The sequence below is a fragment of the Patiria miniata genome, unplaced genomic scaffold (assembly GCF_015706575.1).
Source record: "Patiria miniata isolate m_02_andy unplaced genomic scaffold, ASM1570657v1 HiC_scaffold_13, whole genome shotgun sequence".
Lineage (NCBI taxonomy): Eukaryota > Metazoa > Echinodermata > Asteroidea > Valvatida > Asterinidae > Patiria > Patiria miniata.
This window is the reverse complement of record NW_024037051.1, coordinates 18,760,782-18,786,969: the sequence shown is the minus strand read 5'-3', so window position 1 is coordinate 18,786,969 and position 26,188 is coordinate 18,760,782. Positions and strand designations below refer to the sequence as shown.

At 41.9% G+C, this 26,188-nt stretch overlaps 1 protein-coding gene across 2 annotated transcripts in view; it reads right to left on the bottom strand.

Moving 5' to 3' along the window:
• Positions 1-26,188, bottom strand: part of LOC119721455 (chromodomain-helicase-DNA-binding protein 4-like) — a 71,587-nt gene that overhangs the window by 25,553 nt on the left and 19,846 nt on the right. For both annotated transcript variants that reach the window (XM_038191535.1, XM_038191536.1), the window contains exons 12-27: positions 25,952-26,060; positions 21,926-22,117; positions 19,743-19,879; positions 18,882-19,083; positions 17,736-17,857; positions 17,433-17,606; positions 16,630-16,771; positions 15,008-15,139; positions 14,058-14,175; positions 11,764-11,981; positions 9,375-9,519; positions 7,968-8,131; positions 5,823-6,015; positions 3,344-3,433; positions 2,488-2,555; positions 1,034-1,167 (exon numbers count right to left, since the gene is read on the bottom strand). In XM_038191535.1, coding sequence (XP_038047463.1) covers positions 1,034-1,167; positions 2,488-2,555; positions 3,344-3,433; positions 5,823-6,015; positions 7,968-8,131; positions 9,375-9,519; positions 11,764-11,981; positions 14,058-14,175; positions 15,008-15,139; positions 16,630-16,771; positions 17,433-17,606; positions 17,736-17,857; positions 18,882-19,083; positions 19,743-19,879; positions 21,926-22,117; positions 25,952-26,060 — 2,340 coding nt within the window. The remainder of the gene's footprint in view (positions 1-1,033; positions 1,168-2,487; positions 2,556-3,343; positions 3,434-5,822; positions 6,016-7,967; positions 8,132-9,374; positions 9,520-11,763; positions 11,982-14,057; positions 14,176-15,007; positions 15,140-16,629; positions 16,772-17,432; positions 17,607-17,735; positions 17,858-18,881; positions 19,084-19,742; positions 19,880-21,925; positions 22,118-25,951; positions 26,061-26,188) is intronic.

Below are 26,188 nucleotides of genomic sequence, written 5' to 3'. Positions count from 1 at the left end.
GACTTCAAAACTTCTGGTCAGACAGGACCATGTACCGGACGAGGCTGGGCTGAAGACTGGACTGGCTCTGGACCGGACGAGGTACCGGGGGGCCCTTTTCATACCAGGGCTGAATGGTCACGGTCCCTTACTGCTTACGGTCTCTATGAAGTAGATGGAGGCTCGGTAAGCACAAAATCGGCTGTTTAGCAGCGCTATGAAATTGGGCCCTGGCGAAGAGAGCTGGGCAGTGTTATCGTATAGGACTGCCCGTATCATGATTGAATGGGCAAAATCTGGCCCACTGTTACGTCCACATGTACGCAAAGACTTCTAGTGACTAGTCATTCTGAATAAATTGAACGAAGGTTTGCGCCCTCGGACTTAGACACGTATGTTTGTGCCTTCCACTTAGTTTGTCTATTGTGCCCAGGTATCCCACTCGACCATCAGCCTTTGTCCCTTAATAAGGCTTAAATACGGCATGACATAATCAGTCTTTTCTTACTCTAATTTCGTTTCAATATGCTTATTTTGTTTTCCTCAAAAATCTTGAGTTTTTAGGAATAAGGAAGACCTATGGAAGAGAAGCCAGCAATGTCAATGTTCCCGTCCAGGTGATAAATGGGGAGCTACATTTTTTATTTATTCACAATTATTGATTTGCTCTTTAATCAGTATGATTCACGGTCAATTTGCATGGCAAAAAGAAAGCAACGAATATTCCTTTTAAAGCAATGTAGCCCAGTTGATTATATGGCGAGTTTTATTGGAAACTTATTTTGAGTATATATTTTCGGGGTATAACTTTGGGAAAACTCACATTTTGGAAATTTTGGACATTTTATGCCATCATAGCGCCAGACTATGTTGGTAAAATGTCGCCAACATGCGAAGACTAGTGGATGTCTCACACTGTGCATCTGCAACAAGTAATCCCCAAGTGACTACATCGGCAGTTGGCTATGAACATACGGGTAGACCCGTCGGGAACCAGCTTTATAAGTTTTGCTTAGTCTAGTCATTCAAAGAGTCAGGTGACTGAGGAACCTACTTGAAATGCTTCTCTGGTTTGCCTCGCAGATCCCTCACCAGCCACTGTGAGTTGTATGGGTCTTGAGGCGGCATGCCCCAACGCATGATGGCATTCAGGAAAGCCTTGCGCTGACGGGTGTTGAACCCAAGCACCTGAGGTAAAAGGAAAAAAAATGAAAGACAAAATTATACACTTAAAGGGAAAATACAACATTTGCAAACATCAAAAAATAAAACTACCAAATCATTTTGAAATACCTTGCTGGACTGTTAGTGAATGACAGTGTAAAGCATCCTGTAAAATCATGGCACCTGGTATACTGTCATTTTCAAGAAAAGTGGTATTTTTGTATCAATTTCCAACGCTGGTCGGCCGACCAGCGTTGGAAAAAACTGGCTTTTTTTCAACTTCTGGCCCCAATTGACCATCGCACTTGTTTGTAATTGATTACACACCTATGAACGGGTACAAGCCAGCTACTGGTTCCCTGATCTTACAATTCCCCAATGTATGTAAACTGCTCTGTTTCTTCTTATATGGAGTCAGGGAACCAGACTACAGGAAAATGATTGTTTTCCTTGGTTTTTATAGCATTTTCGAACCCAAAACCTCAAAAAAGTAAGTGTAACTATATTTGCTATATATTTCCAATCCCCCAATTCCATCCATTTCTGAAATTTACAGCAAAAGCAAATGATGTATACTCCCTTTAACTAAAACTGATATTCCAATGCCAATAGAAACATAAAAGTTACAAACTTTTCAATAACATTCTGCTTTGCTATTTGGTAACATATCAACTTTGAATAAGGAAATTTATGTGTGCTTGGGAGGTGTTAAACACTATGTTTAAAACTGGTTGGAGTCTGGAATGCTGATAAGTACCCAAGGCGAAGCTGAGGGCAATTATCAGCATTTCAGACTCAAACCAGTCATAAACATAGTCTTTAATACCGACCAAGCAAATATTTGTTCCCATTCATTAATACCTTTTTGGTCAAAAAATCAAGAACAAGTCACAATTTTAAAAATTCCAACGATTTTGTTCAACCATTTTAGTTTCTGTTTTTCGAAACATCCCTCCGGCTATATAATGGAGTGTCAAGCTTGAGAGTAAGATGTAAACGACTCCTTTTATGGAGATTGGCGTGCGCGTCGCGCGTACTGCACTATGATGCGCAGCTGTGATGAGTGCATTGTGAATTTAGGATGAAATACTGATAACCTGCATGGCCCTCAAATTAATTTTCATAAAAATCGTTTTATAAAACACCTACTGGCTGGTCTAAACACTTTTCAGTGTCACATGAAATTTGGACTCCCATGAAATCTGGTCCAGTTTACCGGTTTATAGGTTCAACATTCACTATCCTCACTTTAGGCATGCGCAAAACTACCAATGAGTCAGTATTTTATAGTCCTAAATTCACACTACACTGGCACAGCTGTGTTCTGCGCCACATTGCGCATACCTCAATGGAGCCAGCCACTCTAGCCAGGAGCGGGGGAAGCTTGTCCCTGTCTCGTCGTCTTGGGCGGACTGCAAGATAGAGGGGGAAAAAACACCAACATCAGTTTTGATTTTTTTTTTTTTTGTTTCATATAAAAAAATAATTGATTGCATTTCACTTGTTTTGCCGGTTTTTACTCGAGTTGTGAATAAAAGATAGTGTTAAACATATGATTCTATTATAACATTTTGGCACCCCAAAAATTGAGTGACCAAACACATTTCTTCCCTTTACTTTTTTGACACTGGCCAAAATAAAACCCACAAGAACTTGCCTAAAATGCTGAATTTCAGTGTATTTTGCCCATCAAAGATATCGGGGATGTAAATGGAATCTGACATTTTTCTCCTGAAATGTGAGGCTCAAAGGAAAAGATTACACACACATGTCCGATACCAATATGTTATTTGCAGTTTGAAAAAAAAAAACACCTTTAATCAGGCAACTGCAAGGAGGACTTTCATCTCTGAAGAAAGAAGCTAGCGCTTGTTGCTTTAAAATATTTTTATCAAATGCAGTTGTGTTTGATTTTAACTGAATAGGCCAACAAGCTGGCAAATCAGCAAGGTTCTAGACTTGAAGTACATGATGCCACTAGTTTCGTTTTTGTGCAGTAAATGCCATAGCAAGGCCTGTCAGCGCCAACCGGCATGGCTCTCATGTATCACAGTCTAAAGGTACCTTAACATGGATGGTTCTGGACAAACTATAGCTTGTTGGAAAGCTGATGAATAGGCCAACAAGCTGGCAAATCGGCCCATCTGACAAGTGATGTTCTAGACACGGTGAGTTTTTATTTATTTTCCTTGAGACTTACGTTCGGCTTTCTCGTCAAAGTCCTCATCATCTTCTTCGTTGTCCGAGTGTGAGTAGTCGCTGTAGTTGTCGTTTATCTTGTTGTCCCAGCCTGCAAGAAGGAGAGAATACATGCATAGATCAGCCGAACACTAGCATCGGTGCGACCAAACTTGGCATTCATAAGCCAGTAGATACTCCAGCAGCATACAATGTATGTGTACGTCGAGATTTAACATTTTCCCTTTGAAATATAAAACAATCTGCCATGTGAAGGTTAATTTATGCACGGTGCCAGCGATATCGAAGAAAAATTTGTGTTCTGAAGTACATTCTGAAAACTTTGGACAGCACCAAGTGATACAGTATTTTTCATGCTCCAACTTTTCAACAAACTTCACTTCCGTTTTCTCTTTCATTACATGGAGAAAAAAAAACAAGAGGCTCAGTACCATGGACTTCTGCACATTTATTTGCCGTGTCTGTTCAAAATTGGATTGGAAATCTTCAATTTTTGTACACACTTCAAGTACACATGTGCAAATGAATCGCACAACTGGCTTATTGCAATCCTCGCTATCCGCTTCCTGATTTGCAATCATCAAGACGAAATTGAAGAAAAGGGAGTCAATGGTCTGGATCCCAACCCCGTCACGTTTTTTTTTTTTTTTTTTTTGGTCAATTCTATAAATTTGGGGTCCACTTGTTTTTCTGTCCCTGTTTCATCTGCCATCTGCGATTTTCTAATTCTGACGCACTCCTTAATGCAGTCGTCCTCCAAGAGTGATTGTGAATAGCAAACTACCCGGTAATCTACCCAACAAATAACAAAATCATTTGAAGCCATTCTTAATGATACTTGAACCGGAAATTACAAAGTACCAAGGCACAATGTAACAGGGACAGGACCCTACATCTATAGAATGACTCAGGTGTCTTGCCAGCTCTGTTAAAATGAAAGCTAGAATTCAGAATTTTTTTCAGCAAGAGTGGTGTTTTGCAAGCAGCAAGGCAGAATTGTTAGTCAGCCTCAAAAGTGTCTTTTATTGAACAATAAGTACCCCAGTCAAGCCATGTTGTCATGTACTGAGATAGGACCTTTAATAAACACCCGTAAATATCGAACAACAGATAGTGCTCGATTTCCATGGATAAAGAATGGTTAAGCATCTGTTAAACTTGCAAAAAGGGTTTCATGACCAAACTGTATGTAAGTCTATAAAATGTGCCACTACCTACATGTCACTGTAATGTTGGATTCCGATAGCACAGTTAGGAAATATGGAAAATTGACTAATACCAGGATATAAAGCCATACAACAACAGGATACTCTAGGTGCAGCACCAAGAATAGCTCTATTGTTCGACGTTGGGTACATGTAGCGAAGCAAAACAAAGTTTGAGAAAAGTAGATATTAATTCTTTCCCAACATCTTATCTGCACCATCCTGTGATAAATGCCCCAGTCAGGTATGTACAGGGGATGCTAAACAGGGTAGGGCCTCAAGTTATCAGCAGAGAAATTGTGACAAGTGTTTCGGCTCAGAAAAAAAACTTGTTTGCGCTGAAGCAAGTTTCAAGGCTACGCAGCTCCCATGAAATTACCCCTGGAAAGCACTCACTCAACGGTGAGAAAGAGAGACATATGAAAAACACCTGAGCACCATTTCCACCAGGAGACATTCAAACGCATTGGCCAAGTTCGCGCAAGGGCTATAGTTGACCAATGGTTAACTAACGTTTGCCCGAACTCTGTCTAGTCGACGATGGCCGACTACGCTAGTTAACTATTTGGAACCAGCCTACTAAGGTTGGTTGCTTCGCTGGTAACAAATAGCCGCGCGCATTCATAACCCTAGCAGAGAGCCAGGATCCAGAAGTTTTGCGATGACATTTTGACCAGCGTTTGACTAGAGACATTCGCACGATGCTATCAGTGCGCAGGCATCACAAATCAACCACTAGTCGACTAATGGTCCTTGCCCGAACTTGGCCTAAGTTGATGGTGTCTGGTGCCCTCGCAAAAGACCTTTAGATGGCTTTGTGCACATTCAGAATAAAAAGAGTCCTGCATACTCCACGCTACATGTGCGTGAACCAGAATGCGCGCACGGACCAGTATGCACATGCAGTGTGACCCGTCAACGGGGGCTCTCGAAAGTGGTCAAACAGCGCCCTCTCTTGTTGACGCAAGGAATCCATATGAAGATGCCCCATGTTGGTGCACATTTACATGAAAGTAAGTCATGCGGACTCAACGCATACGCATAGTCTGTGCAGTGGTCGCAAATGGCCATCCACTGTTCCGGTGTGGAATCCATACACAGACAGTGGGCAGCCGCGCCGTGTGTCACATCCGCTGAAACCTCCAGCCTCCGTCAATTGAAAAACTGGCAGGTCCAATTTGAAGGATTGTAGGTGTGTAAGCAGGGAGGCAGCGGGGAGGGGGCAGAGTAGAGGGCCAGGGGCTGGGGGGTGCAGATTGGTTAGTTTGTACATACCCTTCCCTCTCATCCCACCTGAGTCATCCTGCCCAGCGTCGTTGTAGTTGACCTGCTTGCGGATGCGTTTGCCTTTGCCTAGGGTGCGGGCCAGGTCCTCTTGCTGCTGCTCGTAGTGGTGTCTCAGTAGCTTCTCCCAGTAGGCTGGGTCTGACGGCTCCAGCTCCTGCTTGATGACTTCTGTCTCCACCTCCTGAAGACCGGAGAAAGGAAAATTAAAGGCATATAGGATGATTTGCATTTATCCCAAATGTAACCTACCAAATGAATATCAAAAAGCCTACTTTGATAAGTAAGGGACCATGACCATTCAGCCCCGGTATGAAAAGGGCCCCCCGGTAAGCTCGTCCCCTCCCAAGAAGTCCTTTCGTACCGTCCAAGCTACCGGCCCAGGAGCTGGTCCGGTTGCTAATCAGGAACTCCTCTATCCTGGGGTCTATTGTTTGAAAGTATTGACACATGTAAAATATCCCAGAAGAAACCTGCTTGTGGTTTTCATCTCTCAGTACGAAACAATAGAACACTTTCATCGGCGCAGATCAAACCCCCTGCCATGCGGTTTCGTGCACAATGGGACCGTAAATTACCAAGGCATTTGGAAGGATTTATCTTTAATCCGGTAATTCTGCTATTGTTATGCTCTGGATGTTCTCTGAAGGGCAATAAATTGATGTGCCTGACTGACTTCAAAACTTCTGGTCAGACAGGACCATGTACTGGAGGAGACTGGGCTGAAGACCGGACCGGCTCTGGACCGGACGAGGTACCGGGGGGCCCTTTTCATACCAGGGTTGAATGGTCACGGTCCCTGACCCCCTAGGGTTCCTCAAAACTACGCTGCCAAATCCAACAGAGAGTAACAGTTACTTCCTGCTCAATCCAACAAAATCCAACTGTGCCTAATTTTTAACTTGAGGACTTGTGAGTGCACGAGACTTTTATACTCCCCTTTTTTTAGATTAACGTTAATGTCACTCTAACCTAGCATTTATTCAGCCAAAACTGTTTCTAAATGGAATTCTGTACATATGTTTATCTTATAAAGCTCATCGCGAAATGTCTCCAGATGCTTTGGCAGAATTAAAATAAGCAATAACTAGATGTCAAAGATGGAAAAAAAGGCGAATTTAAAACCTTGAAAACAAACATAAGCAACTGTAGTTTATCTCTGCCAATGAAAATAAAAGGCGTTGTCTGGCCAGGCCTTTATTGAGATGCCAAAGTCTGCTGGAGTCCCAACCTAAATAAGGCCAGTGGGAAGTTTTCTCTACGTCCGCACCAATTGCCGAATGCTTTGAAAGATACAGCATTCGGTTCATGTCACTGGGTGAGACGATAACAATTATGATCAATACAAATTTGCAGCTTACGAAAAAAAAAACCAAGTTTTTGTTTTGGGCACAAACAGATCCGCTTGTGAGCAGACTTGCTCCCGGTCCGTACATTATCAATACTGATTGTGGGGCGGGAACCAGCCTACCCTGTGATAATGGGAGTTGTTGCCTAGCAGCCAATAAATCAAAATTGTAAAGTAAAAAATCAATAAGTTAACATGGGCCATTTTTTTTTTTTTTTTGTAGCTGTCTCTTTCAAAAGTGAATAACTTTTGCGTTGCTGGAAAAAATACCAATTTGAAAAAAAAAGGAATCTATTTTTCGGAAGTAAAGTCGAAAAAAGCTCGGGGAATGCATTTTTAACTCTAACTCCCTAGGCCCTTTTGCTAGGATGTAGCCTCAATCCTGCAAAATACTCCAATTGGCCTCATGGAAAAATAGCATATATAGCCTCAATCCTACAAATTCCTCCATTATTTCTTGAATATGGTCCATGGAGGGGTGACCACTGCCTGAATCCTGCAAAATCCTGCGGCAGTGACTGCCAATATGTTAAGGCTTGGCCAGTGACATTCTGGAGCAGTACGGAGGATTTCAAGCATAATCCAGGCCTACATTTATGCATGGTTGAGCAAAAACAACACAAGATCCGGCCCAAGACCTTGACAAAGTGCATCCTACGAAATCAGTAATGAACTTTGGCCATGTAACCTCAATCCTCCAAATTCCTCCACTTTTGCAAAGAGGATTTTGAAGGATTCAGGGCGGTTAGGGTTAAAGAACTCTCTGCATTTTCTGGCTGTTTTCTTACTTCTTCTTCTTCCTCCTCCTCTTCCTTGATGACGTAGCTAGCCACCTTGAAGGAGTTGAGGTAATCGTCGGCCATGTCCTTCTGCTCGATGCCTTCCTTGGTCCGGTCCAGGAGGTCCGAGACTGACCGGTCATCCCAGGTGATGGTCCCCTCGTTGCCCTCGTCTGTGTGAGGAAATTCAAATCGCATTTTTAAATGAAATCTCATGACTTTTTCCGAACAAGGTAAGGGCTTTCCATGACCAATTCCTATGCTGTTTTGGCATCTTAGGAGCTATAGATCTCTCTCATAGGACACCATCTTCTTAAGAAAATTACAACTGCGTATTCAACGCCATCAGGTGCGTGTGCGCACAATGTGCAAAATGTTCTTAAAGGGAATATACAACATTTGCAAACATCGAAAAATAAAACTACCAAGTTTTTACGCAATACGTTACTAGGATGTTGGTAAATGACAGTCTAAGGCATCCTGTAAAATTATGGCACCTGGTGTCAAGTCATTTTCAAGAAACTTGTATTGTTGTATACATTTCCAACGGTGGTTGGCCGACCACCGTTGGAAAAACCTAACTATTTTTCAACTACTGCCCCAAATTTACAATTTTCAGTCCAAATTTTGTTTGCTATTGGTTACATGTTCATTAACGGGTGCAGGCCAGCTAGACTGGTTCCCTTACCATACAATTTTCCGACAACTATAAATTAATCCATTTTATCTTTAGTGGAGTCAGGGAACCAGACTACTTAAACATTTTTTGTTTTTCTTGGTTTTTCAAGGATTTTCGAAAAACAAAACTTCAAAACATGTCAGTTAAACAATATTTGATCTAGGCCCATTATACTTACCCCTCAAATAGTTCATTTCTGAAAATTACAGCAAAAGCCAATGATGTACATTCCCTTTAACACGAACGTGTGTTGCTTGATATTTCTTCGAAATACGGCACAGCCGATGCGCGTCACAAAAATTTGAAGCCCAAAATGCCGACGCACATGACAATCTGTAGGAAGTGACGTCATTTGAGAGAGACCTATTTACAATAGGAGTGCCATGGCCTCGTGGCCTGGAGCATTGAATTTGGAGCGGGTAATTCGGCAGGTTGTGGGTTCGAGTCCAGCCTGGGGTTGTGGTGCGTGTGCCCTTGGGCAAGGCACTTCGTAACTCCATGCTTCTCTCCACCCAGGAGTAAATTGGGTACCTCTGAGGGCAGAGATGGTTATTTTTGTGATGGATTTTAGCTGCTTTTGCACCGAAATGGCAGCATGGAGCGATATTGCCGCGTGACAACGTCGTTGCAACAAAATAGCGCATGTGTATTAAAATTGGCCTTGAAATTCAAAAGCAGTTCTTGTGCCTCCCAATGACAAACTTGTTTCATAGGTTGTAACTGAATTTGTTCAATACCTTGGGTGATTTCATCCTTGAACAGCTCATCAGTGCCAAACTTGAGGATGTCGTCGAGTTCCTTCTTGGACATGGCACCCTTGGCGGCCGAGCCCAGGCCTGGACGCACCACCAAATGGGTCAACATCATCTTCTTCTTGGCAACCTGAGAGAAAGGGTCAGAAAGAAAAAAATGAGTCAAGGCCCCGCAATATTTCCTTTGCCATTGTTCCTTAGCCAGTTCGCCCCAGATGACGTGTATACATGCAAAAGGTTTTGCGATATTCAGAACGGATGATGGATAAACAAGCAGGGAGCGAGGCCAGAAATATCTGTCAGCGACTCACTCGCAGCGAGCGAGGCCGGAAATATAAGTGTGCTGCCTGAGGGTGATGGCTTCAACCTGCCTGGCATTGAGGTCGAGTAAAAAGTTATCCCGAGCCTCGTTCCGTTCTTTTTCAAATATTCCCGGCCTCGTTCCGTTCTTTTCAAAATATTCCCGGCGTAAACTGGTTAACCCTTTCCTTACCATGGGCGACTTTTGTCGACAAGAAGAACCCCCCTGCTGGTTCCCATGGGTGACTTTAGTCGACCAGGAAACCACACACAGAACACCCTCAACACAGATATATTTACTACTTTTCAGAAAGGCGGCATGTTGATATGTTTGGCCGCCCATACATCAACTATATACCAGCTGGAAGAGTGTTTTCGGATCGTTCTAATGGTGTTGTTTATTCATAGTGTTACCATTACAAAAAAATGAGAAAAGTGCTTCAGAAGTATCCACGCACAAATTGAGGCATGGAGTGCCATTTGGTCATGTGGTGAAATGGCTTGCAGTTTGATAAATGAGACCAGATGAACAAAAAGGCATAACTTTCTTATATTTGCACGTATGGATTTCATTTTTACATCTCATAAAAGAGTAAGGTTCAAGGAACAAACTTTACACACAACACCTACGATTTTGATCACTCCTAGGCAGTGAAAATCTGGGTTGAAAAAAGTGAGTTTTGGACTTGTGGTCATTTCTTTCACGCTCTAGTGATTTCCGCATGACTGAGCAAACAATTTGGTCCTGGGGAGAGCCAAGTCAATAAACAATGTGGTCATGAAAGGGTTAAGACACTTTAGTGACATTTCGCAAGCGAACGGTTAGCACGCTGGAAAGGTCGTCACTTTATGTGTTCTTGTGGCGTCATGTGCAACTCACTATCCACTACGGGTTTGCACAGCAAGAATATATCGCTTGCTACGCGTCAGTGTGAAATGCATATAAATTTGTTGATTTTCACCCTCTTCTGCGTCAAATTCATTCAGTCATGTATGATATGATTGTAAGATGATTAATTGACAAACAGTTATGTGACGTATGTCTTGGTTTTAGGATTAGTCATAAATACTAGGCTTTCACCAGATGTTGAATTTGTAGCTGTTCCGATATAACTAAGTGCACATGGAGCGCTGTGGTCAAATGGTTATAGTGTTCAACTCATGTGCTGTGGTAAATGGCTTCAAACCCTGACGGAGAACATGGTACTTGTGTTCTTGGGCAAGACACTTTACTACAATTGCCTCCTTCCACCCAGGAGTACAAATGGGTACCTGCGAAGGTAGAGACCAGAATGCGCTGATCTCGAGCTGCTGCAGAAAATGGTCTCATAGCCTGATGCACAGGGGTAATAGCTTTGAGACCTTTGGTATAAAGCACTATATAAGGCCAAAAAAAAAAGTCTCCGGTTTCTGGTATGCGCGCGCGTCGCCGTAGCCATGCGCGTCGGCAAAATGAAAAAGTTTTTTTTTCACTGAAAGATGATGTCTCAAAACCGCCAAACTCACTGGTTTGACTGGAATCCTGCTGCTGCACAATTTTAACGTGTTTTAAGATTGGGTTATGGTTGAGAATAAGCTTTATGTGACCTCTCTGGACTCCCATATATTTGCACTAAGTTTAGTCGGGCACCATTTGCAGTCATCAGCCGACATTTGAAGCAAAAAAATCAGGTAAAAAAAAAAAAAAAGCCGCGTCGCCGCACCACTTTTTGGGCAAGCTCCATACCAGAAACCGGAGACTTTTTTTTTTTGGCCTAAGCACCACCTTATTAATATTATGTGTACGCTAATAATAATGGTAACAGTTACGGTGGCTAAATGTATGCTAACACATATCCGTTCGGATGCGAAACCTCTCTTTTTATCCATGTACTCTCTTTCATAGAGACTTTAACATGTTTAAAATGCAGCTGCGGGTTACCAACATAGGGCTGGAGAGGTCACAGTTGATAGAATGCCAGACCAGTATTCCAGAGGTCCCAGGTTCGAATCTCACTTCAGTCAATTTTCCTCTTTTTTTTTTTTTAGAGTAGAGCCAGGATTAACACTGACGGGATTGATTGCTAGCATTTACCTGCGTGATTCTCTCCTCCACGGAGAACCGCGTAACAAAGCGATAGATCATGACTTTGTTGCACTGGCCGATGCGATGGGCGCGGCTGAAGGCCTGGATGTCATTGTGGGGGTTCCAGTCCGAGTCGAAGATGACGACCGTGTCGGCCGTGGCCAGGTTGATGCCCAACCCTCCAGCCCTGGTGGACAGGAGGAAGACAAACTGCTCTGCTCCGGGAGCTGGGGAAAAGAGTGAAACAGGGGAAAGTTGTCTTGGTGCTTGTGTTCTTAGGCAAGACACTTTAGTACAATTGCCTCTCTCCACCCAGGAGTAAAATCAGGCAACTGCTTGTCCTACTCATGTGTGGCACTGTGTGGGTTGGAACCCCTATGGGGAACATGGTGCTTGTGTTCTCAGGCAAGACACTTTACTACAATTGCCTCTCTACACCCAGGAGTAAAATCAGGCAACTGCTTGTCCTACTCACGTCTGGCACTGTGTGGATTGGAACCCCTATGGAGAACATGGTGCTTATGTCCTTGGGCAAGACACTCAACTACAATTTGCCTCTCCACTCTGGAGTATGAAAAGGTAAGCGAGTCTCCAACTCATGGATGGCAGTGTGTAGTTTGGAGCCTCTACTGGGAACATGGTGCTGGTGTCTCCAGGCAAGACACTTTACTACAATTACCTCTCTCTACCGAGGCATATGAATAACTTTTGTGTGTTCTATTCATGTGTGGCAGTGTGTGGATTGGAACCCCTATGGGGAACATGGTGCTTATGTCCTTGGGCAAGACACTTAACTACACTTTGCCTCTCCACTCTGGAGTATGAAAAGGTAAGTGAGTCTCCAACCCATGGATGGCAGTGTGTAGTTTGGAGCCTCTACTGGGAACATGGTGCTGGTGTCTCCAGGCAAGACACTTTACTACAATTGCCTCTCTCCACCCAGGCGTATGAATAATTTTTGAGTGTCCTACTCATGTGTTGCACTGTGTGGATTGGAACCCCTTTGGGGAACATGGTGATTGTGCTCTTAGGCAAGACACTTGACTACAATTTGGCTCTGTCCATCCAGGAGTACAAATAGGTCACTGTGATCTACTCATGTGTGGCAGTGCGTCGATTGGAAACTCTATGGGGAACATGGTGCTTGTGTCTTTGGGCAAGACACTTGACTGTAATTTGCCCCTCTCCATCCAGGAGTACAAATAAGTGACTGTGTGTTGTGCTCACGTGTGGCAGTCAGAGTTGTAACTGATTTTTGTGACTCCAGTCGAGTCATTTTAAAGAAGTGACTCGAGTCGAGTCGAGTCAAGTCGAGTCATTAGGTCAAGACGGTCGAGTAGAGTCGAGTCACAGTGTGGAGTCGAGTCGAGTCACAGTGTGTAGTCGAGTCGAGTCGAGTCGAGTCAAGTATTTAGCTCGAGTAAATTCGAGTCACAAATATTTGAGCACTATACAATAAATAAACACAAGAGAGAAAGTCATTTTTTGGCTTTTTAAATTTTACATTCGGGCTACTACATGTGGCGACACCACATTTGCCTCTTAATGAAAATAAAAAGGGGGTGCTAGCTGATCGTCATCCAACTAATGGGGACACTGATCAAACCACGTACATGTATTTATATGTATACATTATTCACGAACATTCTAACATGACGTGAACAAAAACCGGCACCGGCGTAAGTCATTGCAAATATTTTTTGCAAAGTTTTGCTTTTATTTTTGGGACTCGAGTCTCATTAGCCTTCCTCGAGTCGAGTCGAGTCATTCTGATGAGGGACTCGAGTCGAGTCGAGTCATTTGCTCGCAGTGACTCGAGTCAAGTCGAGTCATTTGCCCTTAGGGACTCGAGTCGAGTCACCAAAAATTGTGACTCGAGTCGGACTCGAGTCGAGTCATTGACTCGAGTCATTACAACTCTGGTGGCAGTGTGTGGATTGGAACCTCTATGGGGAGCAAATGCTTATGTTCTTGGGCAAGACACTTGACTACAATTTGGCTCTGTCCACCCAGGAGTACAAATAGGTAACTTTGTGTCCTTCTCATGTGTGGCAGTGTGTGGATTGGAACCTCTATGGGGAGCATGGTGCTGGTGTTCTTGGGCAAGACACTTTACTGTATTTGTTCCCTTCCAAGTGTGATTTTGACTTGTGTGCAGAAGTGAATCAGAAGGGAATCACAGTGCTTGTGTTCTTGAGCCAGACGCTTTTCCACAATTGCCCTATGTTGATTGTACGGAGAAGATATTCTAACGGCAAACATAAACAGTGTCTCCCACAAAAATTACCAATGCTTAGACATACCATTGAATCTGTCTATGGCCTCTTGTCGCATGCTACCAGTGACGCCACCATCAATACGTTCATATTTGTAACCGGTGCCCTCCAGAAAGTCTTCCAGAATGTCCAGCATCTTCGTCATCTGTTGTGGTTTATTTGAAAAGAAAAATATTAAAATTGGCACATTCTGTGATAAATAATGATGTTGGGGTTGATAATAAAAAAAAATCACATTCAAGTTTGCTTTTGGATGTAAAACTTAATAAGCGTTGACACTCAATAACTCTTTTCTCACAGACAAGTTGAAGTACTTGCAGTAAAACATGTACGAATTATGAGCATTATTCGTATCACCATGGTGACCAAAAAGTAAACAGAATTTTATTTTGAAACGTTTTGGAAAAAGGTACTGTTGGTAAAGAATATGTGAATCACAAGTCCTCAGTGTCAAGACCGAGTTATGGTAGTCGAGTCCAAGTCCAAGTCCGAGTCTTTTGTCAACAAGATTCAAGTTGAGACCGAAATTGTGACTCAAGACAGACTCGAGTCTGGGTCCTGGGGCTGATTTCATGAAACGCTGAGACGCATCTTAGGAAGGGTAACTCGTATTAACTCATAACTCGGCATAGGATTGATTTCACCAAACTTAATACATGTTCAATACGTCCCAACTTCCTTAGCAATGTGCTCTGCGTTCGCTAGAATTCGCGGTCTCCCCCAATGTAAAACCGCAAAAGCTACCGCCCGTTCTGGACAAACTCTCAATGCTGAGATTTGTTTTGAAAAGTTTGAGCAATATGCTCCAGAGAAAGCCTTGGAAAATTGGGACTTAACATTTTTTTCTTAATCAAAGTGTTATCTTAATGGTATTTAACTTTTACATGGGATAATCGATATATCGAATATTCTCGATATTGGATTTCCGAACTATCAATTATTGAGAATTCTGATATCGACGATGCTTAGTAACTCACCTGTGAGAAGATGAGCACCCTGTGGTTCTCCACCTTGAGTTTCTCCAGCATCTTCTCCAGCAGCATGAGTTTGCCGCAGGCCTTGACCAGGGACTTGGGCTCAAAGGCACCGTTGGCCATGCGCGGTGCCTCCTGCAAAAGTGCACGATGATGTCCATACAATTTTGTCAGTTCACGTGTTATCGCTGTATGATGGCTTTGCATAATAGTGCTTCTGTTATTGAGTACTAGGGTCCATGCGATGAATTTCTCCGAGGAACTCATTTTGTGCAACATTCTACTCCTCTAAAATGTATGAAAGTTATTTGACATCCCTTTTTGGGCACTTCTTAAACATATTTTTTGGGCACTTCTTAAACATATTTTTTGTTAATTTCCAGACAACTGAGGGGGCTATTGCTGTGATGCCATTTCATGAAGACACTGTTAACTTTTTAGGAGTTTTCTGTTCAAATCGTGAACCCAAAATTTGCCAAATGGAAACATTTGTGAGAAAGGTTTGCTCACTGGCTTAATCCCGTGTGTACTGACACAATAACGAATCACCTAAGAAGAAAAAATGTACGACAGCAAAATTTCCAAAATTCTAGCAACTTTTTGTGCTTAAATAGCTGAATGATATCACAGTTTTGCTTTATGGAATTTCCTATCAGCATATAAAACAAAAAAGGCACCGAAATAACCTTGAAAAATGGCAAAACAATTTGAGAATAAGGCTAAATGGGACACAGAGGTGCATTTTCAAGTCTTGCATTAGAACAAATTACATTGCATGGGCCTTTTATTGTTTACAGTTTCTAAGCAGCACAATCAAATTTTCAGAAGTGACATGTAACGTGCCGAATTCCTTCACACATATAGAAAGCATTTCAGTTTTTGTCCCTTCAAAAAAGTAACCAGTCAAAAAATGTCCAATGGTGAATTATACCTCTGGTGGTGGAATAAGAGACGTTGATTCTTGATTGTAAGGACAAGATAAGTAAGATTTGAGGCTTTGCATGGTGGAGATACTAAATAATGAAAGGTTTGCGGAAACACCATGTGCGAATAATTTCTCAACTAAGAGAATGGTTCTGAAAAGAACCAGAGGTATAAACTTGACGTTCCGCTCAGTATGCTCTGACCGTCTTCAGGAGAGTGCCTAAACTCTAAGAAAGTGAATGCTTAAGTAGCAAAAGGCGAAATCAATGAAGTGAGAAGTTGCATCCTGTGAGGATGCCAAGTAGATGGGATCCTAGAGCAAGCTTGGTGCCCACTGGAGTGGGACAGTAGGGTTGCAGTGTCAGTAGAGGGAGGACCTAGGGTATAGGAAACTCATCAGTCTAAGGTGGTAGCTGAGGACCTAGGGTATAGGAGACCCATCAGTCTAAGGTGGTGGCTGAGGACCTAGGGTATAGGAGACCCATCAGTCTGGAGGAGTGGGAGCCAGATCTCGTTGAGGTGAAACCCGATGTCTTGCAGAACTGTGTTGTGCTTGCTTGCTTGCAAACCTTTCATTATTAAGGACAAGATAATGTAAGATTGCAAGAAAGTGCTGGGTTCCACCTGGAATAAAATTTGCGGATAAAATTGTGATCAAGGCCATATCATTCTCTCTTTCGAATATTATTTGTTTGTTTTACCATAGCAGCCGTTGGGAACAGGTAGGGGTGGTTGGCACACTTCTTCAAGTCCATCATGACGTTGAGGAGGGAGACGTGGTTGCCTCCGCCCTTGGTGTTCAGGGCCTCAAAGTTCCTGGTCAGAATGTACTTGTAGTATTTCCTACGGATCGCAAGATAAAAAACATTAAAAAAAACCTTGGTTAAGTCATGCATTTCTCTGGTGCCTTCTGCATGACCTAACTTTATTTACAGGCAATGAATTTTAATTTTCATTAAAATGTTGGCATATTTCCATGGATTCATTAGTGACGATCCTGGGATTACAGTATTGTTTTTCCAGCCATACCTCATATAAATTCCTTAAGTGCCGCCTACAGCCAAATTGCAGTATTTTTTTTGAAGATCAAAGTACATTGTTATTCATAAGTCGGAGTGATGTGAATTCAATATTGGGTTTTGGCCTTCACCGACGTATTTTTATAAACACTGTAAACTCACAAACAGGAGGTCGTGGGTTCAAGTCCCGTCTGAGTGGTTTGTGAATTTTTCTCACAATTACTCGAGACAACATGCGTTTACAGTGTTCATAGGTGCTGATGGGCTAATACGCATCAACAAATGTAAGCACAGTATTTTTCCATTTTCAGTACATCATTGGAGTTGCTTTTCAAACAAACGATTCAAATTCGAATCATTTCTGTTCACAACACCAGCTAACAATTCAAACATCCCACGGACTTGGTAAGATCTTGAAGCAAGCATTGAACTTGAAAAGAACACAAAACACTTTCGGCTGGAGAGAATGGAGTTGAGGGACGTACTTCTGCATGGGGCTGAGGTCCACCCTGACGATGAACTCGCTCTTGGATGGGATGCCCTTCAGGACGTCGGCCTTGAGACGTCGCAGCATGTGAGGCCCCAGCAGGTCGTGCAGCTTCTTGATCTGATCCTCCTTGGAGATGTCCTCAAACTCGTCCAGGAACACTTGCAGATTTCTGGAGGGAGAGATGAAAAAATAAACCATCAGTTGATGTGAGCATATCCAAATAGGCTAGGGAGACTCCAACATTTCTGGAATTGATCCCGATTCTTTGCTGTGAGCTGTTTTCGAGTGTGACACTTACGAGAATTCATCGGGGCTCATGAAGTTGAGCAGATGGAACAGCTCCTCCAGGTTGTTCTGTAGCGGGGTACCGGTCAACAGCAGCTTGTGGCCGATGGTATACGCCGACAAGACCCTGAAGAACTGCAAATACACAACAGATTGGGAAAATATCAGTATTTGTTTGAGTTTTTTTACCCTCACACTTTTGTCCAGATTGAACAACAGCTTTGGAGTATTTGCCATTGTTAACCCTTTCCTCACCATGGGCGACATTTGTGGACTACCCCCCTGCTGCTTACCATAGGTGACTTAAGTCGACTAGGAAACCACACGCAGAACACACTCAACACAGATTTATTCACTGCTTATCAGCAAGCTAGCATGTTGTATGTTTGGCTGCCCATACAACAACCATACACCAGTTGAAAGGGGTTTTCAGATCGTTCTAATGGTGTAATGTATTCACAGTGTTACCGTTATAAATATTTAAGAAAAGTGCTTCAGAAGTATCCGTGCTTAGACTGATCACAGCTGTGATTAACGTCAGACATGCGTGCACAAACATCCAACATGTGTACACTAAAGTCTAGCATGCATGCACACAGTCATGTTTTACATAATACTCGAGGACAAGGCATTGTCTTTTCCTTTGTCCCTGTAATATAACACTCTCCCATAGACTATCAGCACACAAACGCACGATCAAGGAACATTTTCAACAAAAGATGAACGCTTCAGGACAACAAAGAATCTATTGTTTCTCCCTTTGTCTGTCTGTCCTCAGGGTGTATGTAGTGCACGTACACACACGACTGACGCACACAGCTGGGCCCAATTTCATAGAGCTGCTTAAGCAGAACATTTGCTTAAGCACGAAAAAACATTGCTTAGTAAAATTAGGTTACCGGCCAAAACTCCATGTAATGTACATTGCTTGTGACTGGTATTTAGCTGTTTTTTACTTAGCATAACAATCGCATGGAGTTTTGGCCGGTAACCTGATTTTATTAAGCAAGACGTTTTTGTGCTTAAGCAAATTTTGTGCTTAAGCAGCTCTATGAAATTGGCCCCTGGAAAATGCAGAGTGGCGTCGAAGAGGCACACATGATATTGCCCAAGATGGATCGGCCCGTTTGTTGTAACGGAAATGAGATTTGAGCTTTACCTTAGACTGGTTGTTCTTGAGTCGATGAGCTTCGTCCACCACCAGAACGTCCCAGTCCACAGACTGCAGGGTGGAGTTATCAATGGTGACCAACTCGTACGACGTCAGGAGAACGTGGAACTTGACCACGCTGTCTTTCTTCATCCGGTAAGCCTTCTTGCCTCCGCGCACCGCGTCCTCTTCAAAGGAGAACTCGTGCTCTCTGAAAAAGGTTGAGTTAGGCAATCAGATGTTGTACAGTACTGTACCCAACCGTTTGTGGCGTTTGTATATATATATCAAAAGTTGGCTGCTACATTTTGCCCTTTTTTTGAAAATCAACAAATCATTTTCGGCAAAAATGTGACCTGTTCTGTCAAAATCAGACTTTTCTGGGCAAAAGGTCGAAAATGATATTTTTACATTTTGTTAACATATGTTCTTTTTCCTTTTAATAGGTGGTTTAATTTTTGAAACCGGTCATTCCTGGGCAGAGTTATGCTATTTTTAAGTTCATTGTGTCGAAAAGTAGAAAACAGAGAAAATGGCCATGAACGTCACAAAACAGTTATTTCTTTAAAGTGATATACCTTATCAAAATCATCAAAAATAGTACACGTAGAGTTCGAATTAGGGTTTCAAACTTAAATAATATATTTTAGACATGTTCAGGATTACAAATATGCAAACATTTGAAAGTCGATAAAAATCATCCCACAGCGTTTTTTTGGCCCTATCTCAATTTCAACCTCTGCCCAGAAGCGTCTGCTTTTGACAGAACAGGTCACAAATAATGCCATCGTCCAGTGGTTAAGGTTTCTGTGCACATTAAAAACAAAATGATAATCATAAGTGCAAAATGTACAGAGGAATTCTACATACCTGATGGTAGCGCGACTGTCCTTGTCACCGCAGTACGTGACCACGTAGAAGTCTGGTGCCCAGAATTCAAACTCTCTCTCCCAGTTGACAATGGTGGACAAGGGGGCGCTGATCAGGAAGGGGCCCTTGCTCAAACCCTAAATGCAAGGAATAAGGTACTATGACTTTAATAATCACATAAAAAGCAGTCATTTCAATAAGTAATGCCTTACATAATAACCATCCCCTCCTTTCCCCCCCCAAAAAAAGAAGAAGAAAATCTGCAGCCTTAAAATTAAACAAATTGTAACAAAATATTTTGGACAATCAGATATATTGTACTCAACCAAAGTTTAAAGGGAAAATACAACATTTGCAAACATCAAAAAATAAAACTACCAAATCATTTTGAAATACCTTGCTGGACTGTTAGTGAATGACAGTGTAAAGCATCCTGTAAAATCATGGCACCTGGTATACTGTCATTTTCAAGAAAAATGGTATTTTTGTATCAATTTCCAACGCTGGTCGGCCGATCAGCGTTGGAAAAAAACTGGCTTTTTTTCAAATACTTGCCCCAATTGACCATCGCACTTGTTTGCAATCGATTACACACCTATGAACGGGTACAAGCCAGCTAGACTGGTTCCCTGACCTTACAATTCCCCAATGTATGTAAACTGCTCTGTTTCTTCTTATATGGAGTCAGGGAACCAGGCTACAGGAAAATAATTGTTTTTCTTGGTTTTTATAGCATTTTCGAACCCAAAACCTTAAAAAAGTCAGTGTAACTATATTTGCTATATATTTGCTATATATTTCCAACCCCCCAATTCCATCCATTTCTGAAAATTACAGCAAAAGCAAATGATGTATATTCCCTTTAAACGGAAGTTGAGGTCAAATTTTGGTGTTTTCCATCAATTCCTTATACATTGCATTTCCAATATGTTGTCAACTGTAATGATTTCCTTTCTTTCCCAGAAATCATTTACTGCCCTAGACTGCATAAAGCAAAACAGGACACACAATAATTGCAAACAAATAGGACGTTACACACGTTGAACATCCTCTACACGGTGCCTGGATGCATTCTGCTACTGTAAAATCGTGCAGGTTTTTAGGGTCACGTTGCATGCTCTATACTATAAGACTTACACGGCAGCTTTAGGTTTTCCAGGTTACATCATTGAACCTAACAAGTTTCATGCTACAGAGATGAAACTGGCCTTGGCAAAAACAAATCTGAAATTGGACCTTGGATCTGAGCTGCCACAGGGTCGCGCAGAGCGGTGCAGCGCAGAGCGGTGCAGCGCAGAGCGGCGCAGCGCAGAGCGGCGCAGCGCAGAGCGGCGCAGCGCAGAGCGGCGCAGCGCAGAGCGGCGCAGCGCAGAGCGGCGCAGCGCAGAGCGGCGCAGCGCAGAGCGGCGCAGCGCAGAGCGGCGCAGCGCAGAGCGGCGCAGCGCAGAGCGGTGCAGTGCAGCGCATGAACGTTGGGACCCAGTGAGTTTTTCCACGTCATAGGTCAATATTTAACCTTTTCTCCAGCGGGAAAAGGACCTGATCAGTGTTTGTCTAGGGTTTTTACACTTGTGCCAATTTTTACATGCCGTTTTCATCGAAGTTTCATGGACCTTTTTTGGAAATCATAATGAAAAAAAAAAAAAATTTGTGGAAAAATCGTTAAATAATAACTTTTGTGGGATCGTTAAATAATCTGACATTTCATTGGGAAAAGTAAAAAGAATCTGATTTCAGATTAAAATCTGAAAAGTTTCATCTCTGCATGCATTGCATTGAGATCATACAACAGCGCAGCATGTCAAATCAACTGCAAGGGGCCTTTGAAATCAAACACCAAGGGCTAACAGGCACCATGCATGGGCGTCGCCAGGATTTTTTTAGAGGGGGGGCAAAACATATTTTCCCAAAAAAATTCTTGTATTTCTCAACAAATTCTTGACTTATCAGTTTTAGAGGGGGGCAGGGACATTCCCCCCCCCCCCCAACTCATTAAATTTACACCACTATGACTTCGCGCCTCTTTTTCTTTTCTTTTTTCTCTTTTCTTCTTTTCTTCTTTTTTTTTCTTTTCTTTTTTTTTCTTTTTTTTTTTTTTTTTTTTCTTCTTTTTTTTTTTTTTTTCTTTTTTTTTTTTTGCTTTTCGCGACGCCCATGGCACCATGCCCTTCTGCTATACCGACCTCCTTATAGAGGGAGTACAGGAATGCGATGGTCTGGATGGTCTTGCCCAGTCCCATCTCATCAGCCAGGATGCAGCTGAGCCGGTGAGCCCAGGAGTACCTCAGCCAGTTCAGTCCTTCCAACTGGTAGTCGTGGAGATTGCCTCCGCAGGCCGAGACGAAGGCCGGTTGCTCCTCGTACTTTTTCTTCGGCTGTCGAAACATAAACAAATATATAAATAAATAATCTTGACCAAAAATTTTTTTTTGGCAAATATTTGTTGACAATTTTTTTTTTTTCAGTAAGCTGGCCCTAATCTATGAAACTGCATTTTTGAACATAAAAGGCTTCGCCTCGGGAGATAGTCCCAATCATCCAACACCTCGGGGTTATTAGTTTTCATTATTTCCCTGCAAACCATGTTGTATTTGTATACTAACCCCCAAACCCATCCATTTCTAAAAGTTACAGCAAAAGAAAATGTTGTATGTCACCTTTAAGTAAAGCTTTTTGTGCTTAGTGCAATCTGGGCAATCAGTATCTTTTCTCAGACAACTTTTTAGTCAAATAAGGAAAGGGGACAAAATGTTGGCAAAGAACATCATCAAAGTATCGGGTTGTAACCAAGAAAAACCAAATAAGTTGATTGCGGGTTGTCTCTGAAGCCATTTCAGTACCATGTGCTTCACATAATTGGCCTCCAGATCTAGCATGCTTTAGAAATAAATTAGGCGTAGGGCAAAACCTGGCATATAACAGTTGTGTGTGACACGACACAGGTATTAAACTAAGAAAATTTAGCATGTATACAACAGAAATTTTAACAATGTGTTGGAACTTTATAAACCACGTTTTTCATTTTCTAGTAGCATTGAAGTCTTTTTTCCATGAGTCATTTGCCTGATCTAATCGGCTTAAAAACAAATGCTACGAACAATCACAACAAAAACACATGTAATTTTGACAACTTTGAACTAAACAAACTGATCAAAATCTGTCCACAGACATGCTACATTGTTGCACGTTTTCAATTATTTTTAAAGCGTTTTTGATTCAGGCAAAGCAGCTTCATTCCTCACAAGCCAAAATTAAAAATTACAGCGGCACATCTTGAGACACTGAACAATAAAAATAAAGACAACTGAAACAACTTTACAGTGGAACTCTGATAAGGAGAACACTTGTTATACAACATCCTGCTTATAACAAGGAAAATGGTAGGCCCAAAGTCTTTGTTTTCATTTGCTTTCCTTTGTTTTCCACTACTGATAATACAAGGTACCTTTATAACAAGGTAATTTGTAAAGTCCGAAAGACCTTGTTATAAATGGTGTTCAACTGTAACAGGGAAAAAAGTAATTAACTTCTAGAGATTCACTAAATCAATTTATAACTCCACGCAAAACAGGAAAACTCATCAAGTTTTAGGACATACCGGTATCTCACTCTACAATTTAATCCTGCATTCATCTAATTTTTTTTTGGGGGGGTAAATAAAAGACGGTCTTCAATTTCATCACACATTAGACTGATCTCAATTTTTTTCTCAATTACAAATACAATTTCATCAAGCATGTCTTTAAACATAAGTCCAATGTATACAAAGATTGAATTTTCTTGTTTCAATAAAAATTTGAAAAGTGATTTTATTTTTTTTTGTCATTGAAAAAAATTGACAGCTTTGTTTCATTAGACACTTGTTCAAATGAAATTTATCTGAAAATGGGGGGGAGGGGGGGGGGGATTCCAGCATGCAGACTGTTAATAATTTTGTTCTACGAAAAATGAGAGTTACATTGTAGATTTCTTCTACTTTGTTCGGAACAATGCTTTCTTGTTCATCTATTGTCAGACCAGGATGACATACGACAAAATGACAGCAGGCACATGTACTCTGTGGCCATGCAAAAATTAATAAACAAATTGAGAACACAGACACTTGTTGCAGGAGGCTTGCGGCAACTATCAAGAATGGATGACAGGTTTTAGACGCAAAAGAAGGGGGCGTATAACGACATGTATTACGTCACTATGAAAACTGAAGGGGGAAGAACTACAACTTCTGTGAGTAACTGAGAGAAAGGTTTAAGTTTCTTTGAAGAAATTTGATAAGAAATTTATAATTTACATTTCCATATACGACTTCACTATGACTTTACAGATAGTCAAGCGTAAGACCAGTTTCGATCTTCATGCTTTGTGGAAAAAAAACTTGACGTCGTGAAACAGTGGCGTCGCAATTCGCAAGAGCTGAAATTGACGTTTGCCTTTCACTTTTGCACCGACTATGAAACGGCCTTTACGCATGCAGATTATCTTGACTGGAGCGTTAACGGAGGTTTAAAAGATCGGCTTTTTAAATTTGTGTACAGTAGCAAAAAAAAGTTTGTTTTAAAGTAGAAGCCGATGATGGAATTATCTTTTGAAAAAAAGCAAGCTGATACCAGGCCACAATCGTCTCAGTTCTGAAAAGATCATTACTTCAATAAACAGTGCCATCAAAAATTTTGGCTTGGATATAAACAAGGAAAAGCCGCGGGGGCAAATGAATCAAGTTGTAGTTTTCCCGTGGCATGCAACATACTTGCTGTTATGGTGTCAATAAACTGAATGGAGGGGAAGGAGAGAAACTAAATAACGCAAATTAATAACAACGACAGGCATCTAGGATGCTGGGGTTGCGAAATTGCAAGCAGTATTTTTTTCTTTTTTTTTCGTTGACATGACATTCCGAACAACAAAAGTTCCTTGAACTCACATCCATTTTAATTTCTTCTCTATCCTCGTCTTCATCGTCGTCCCGCCTCCGCTTGCCCTTAAAAGGGGGTGGGGTTTGGATGAGGGTCGATTAGAGGCGTTATCTTAACCTTTGGGACACCCATGCTGAGTATACTGAATTTTTCCCCGATAAATTCTAGCCTCCTGTTGCATGGGTGAGATCTACATGTAGCTGGTTTTATCCAAAATGAGGTACAAATTGGATGAGATTTTTTTTTCCAGGAGTGCGCTACCGACAAATAATGCATCAAATTCACCTTCCAGAATTCCGCATAATCCTACAGGAGCCAAAGGGTTGAGGCACAGAAGCACAGAAAGGCTAAGACTTTTTTAGAAGTGAGTTTCAAAAACCCCATGTAAAGTCACAGTGAATGGGCTCTGCATTCCTCAATCCTTCAAAATCCTACAGAAAACCCCTGGTGGATTTTGAAGGATTAAGGCCAGAGACAGAGAGGGTGAGAGGTTTTAGGTTTCTAGGGAGTGAGTTTACATCCACTTTCACGAGCCCTATGTAAAGTCAAAGTCAATGGGCTCTGCATTCCTCAATCCTTCAAAGTCCTACAGAAAACCCCTGGTGGATTTTGAAGGATTAAGGCCAGAGACAGAGAGGGTGAGAGGTTTTAGGCTTCTAGGGAGTGAGTTTACATCCACTTTCTCAAGCCCCATGTAAAGTCACAGTGAATAGCCTCTACCTTTCAAAATCCTACAAAATCCCACAGAAATCTCCTGATGGATTTTGAAAGCCTGAGGCACAAAAACAGAGAGGTTGAGAGGTTTAAAATTTCAGGAGTGAGTTTACAAGCCCCATGAAAAGTCACAGGGATGGGCTCTACATGTACCTTTCAAAATCCTACAAAATTTTAATGGTGGATTTTGAACAGCTAAGGCACAAAGACACAGAGGTTAAGAAGATTTCCATGTTTTAGGAGTGAGTTTTACATCCACTTTCACAAGCCCCATGTAAAATCCCAATGAACGGTCTCTACCTCCCAAAATCCTTCAACTTCCTACAGAAATCTCCTGATGGAGTTTGAAGGGTTGAAGCACAAAGACAGAGAGGTTGACAGGTTTTTAGGAGTTGAGTTTAAATCCACTTTCACAAGCCCAATGTTATGTCACATTGATTGGTCTCTACCTGCCTTCCCTAATCATACAAAATCCTCCAAGCTTGTGGATTTTTGTAGGATCTCAGAGGGTTACGGTTTGAGATTTGAGGCATAGAGAGGTTGTGATTGTTTTGTTTTTTAAATTCAGGGTGAGTTACTTACATCGATTTTCTCCTCTTCTTCCTCTTTCTCCTCTTTCTTGGACTTTTTGCCCTTTCCCCCCTTCTTCTTTTTGCTCACTTTGGTTTCCACCGGTGTGTGCATGGTTCTCCTAGCAAACGGGGGAACAAATTAACATTTGTTTAGTGTCAAAGGTACCGGTAATCGGATATTGTAATTGAAAAACCAGATAGACGATTTTTAAACGATGATGAATAGATTGGAAATGAAGATTTGTAT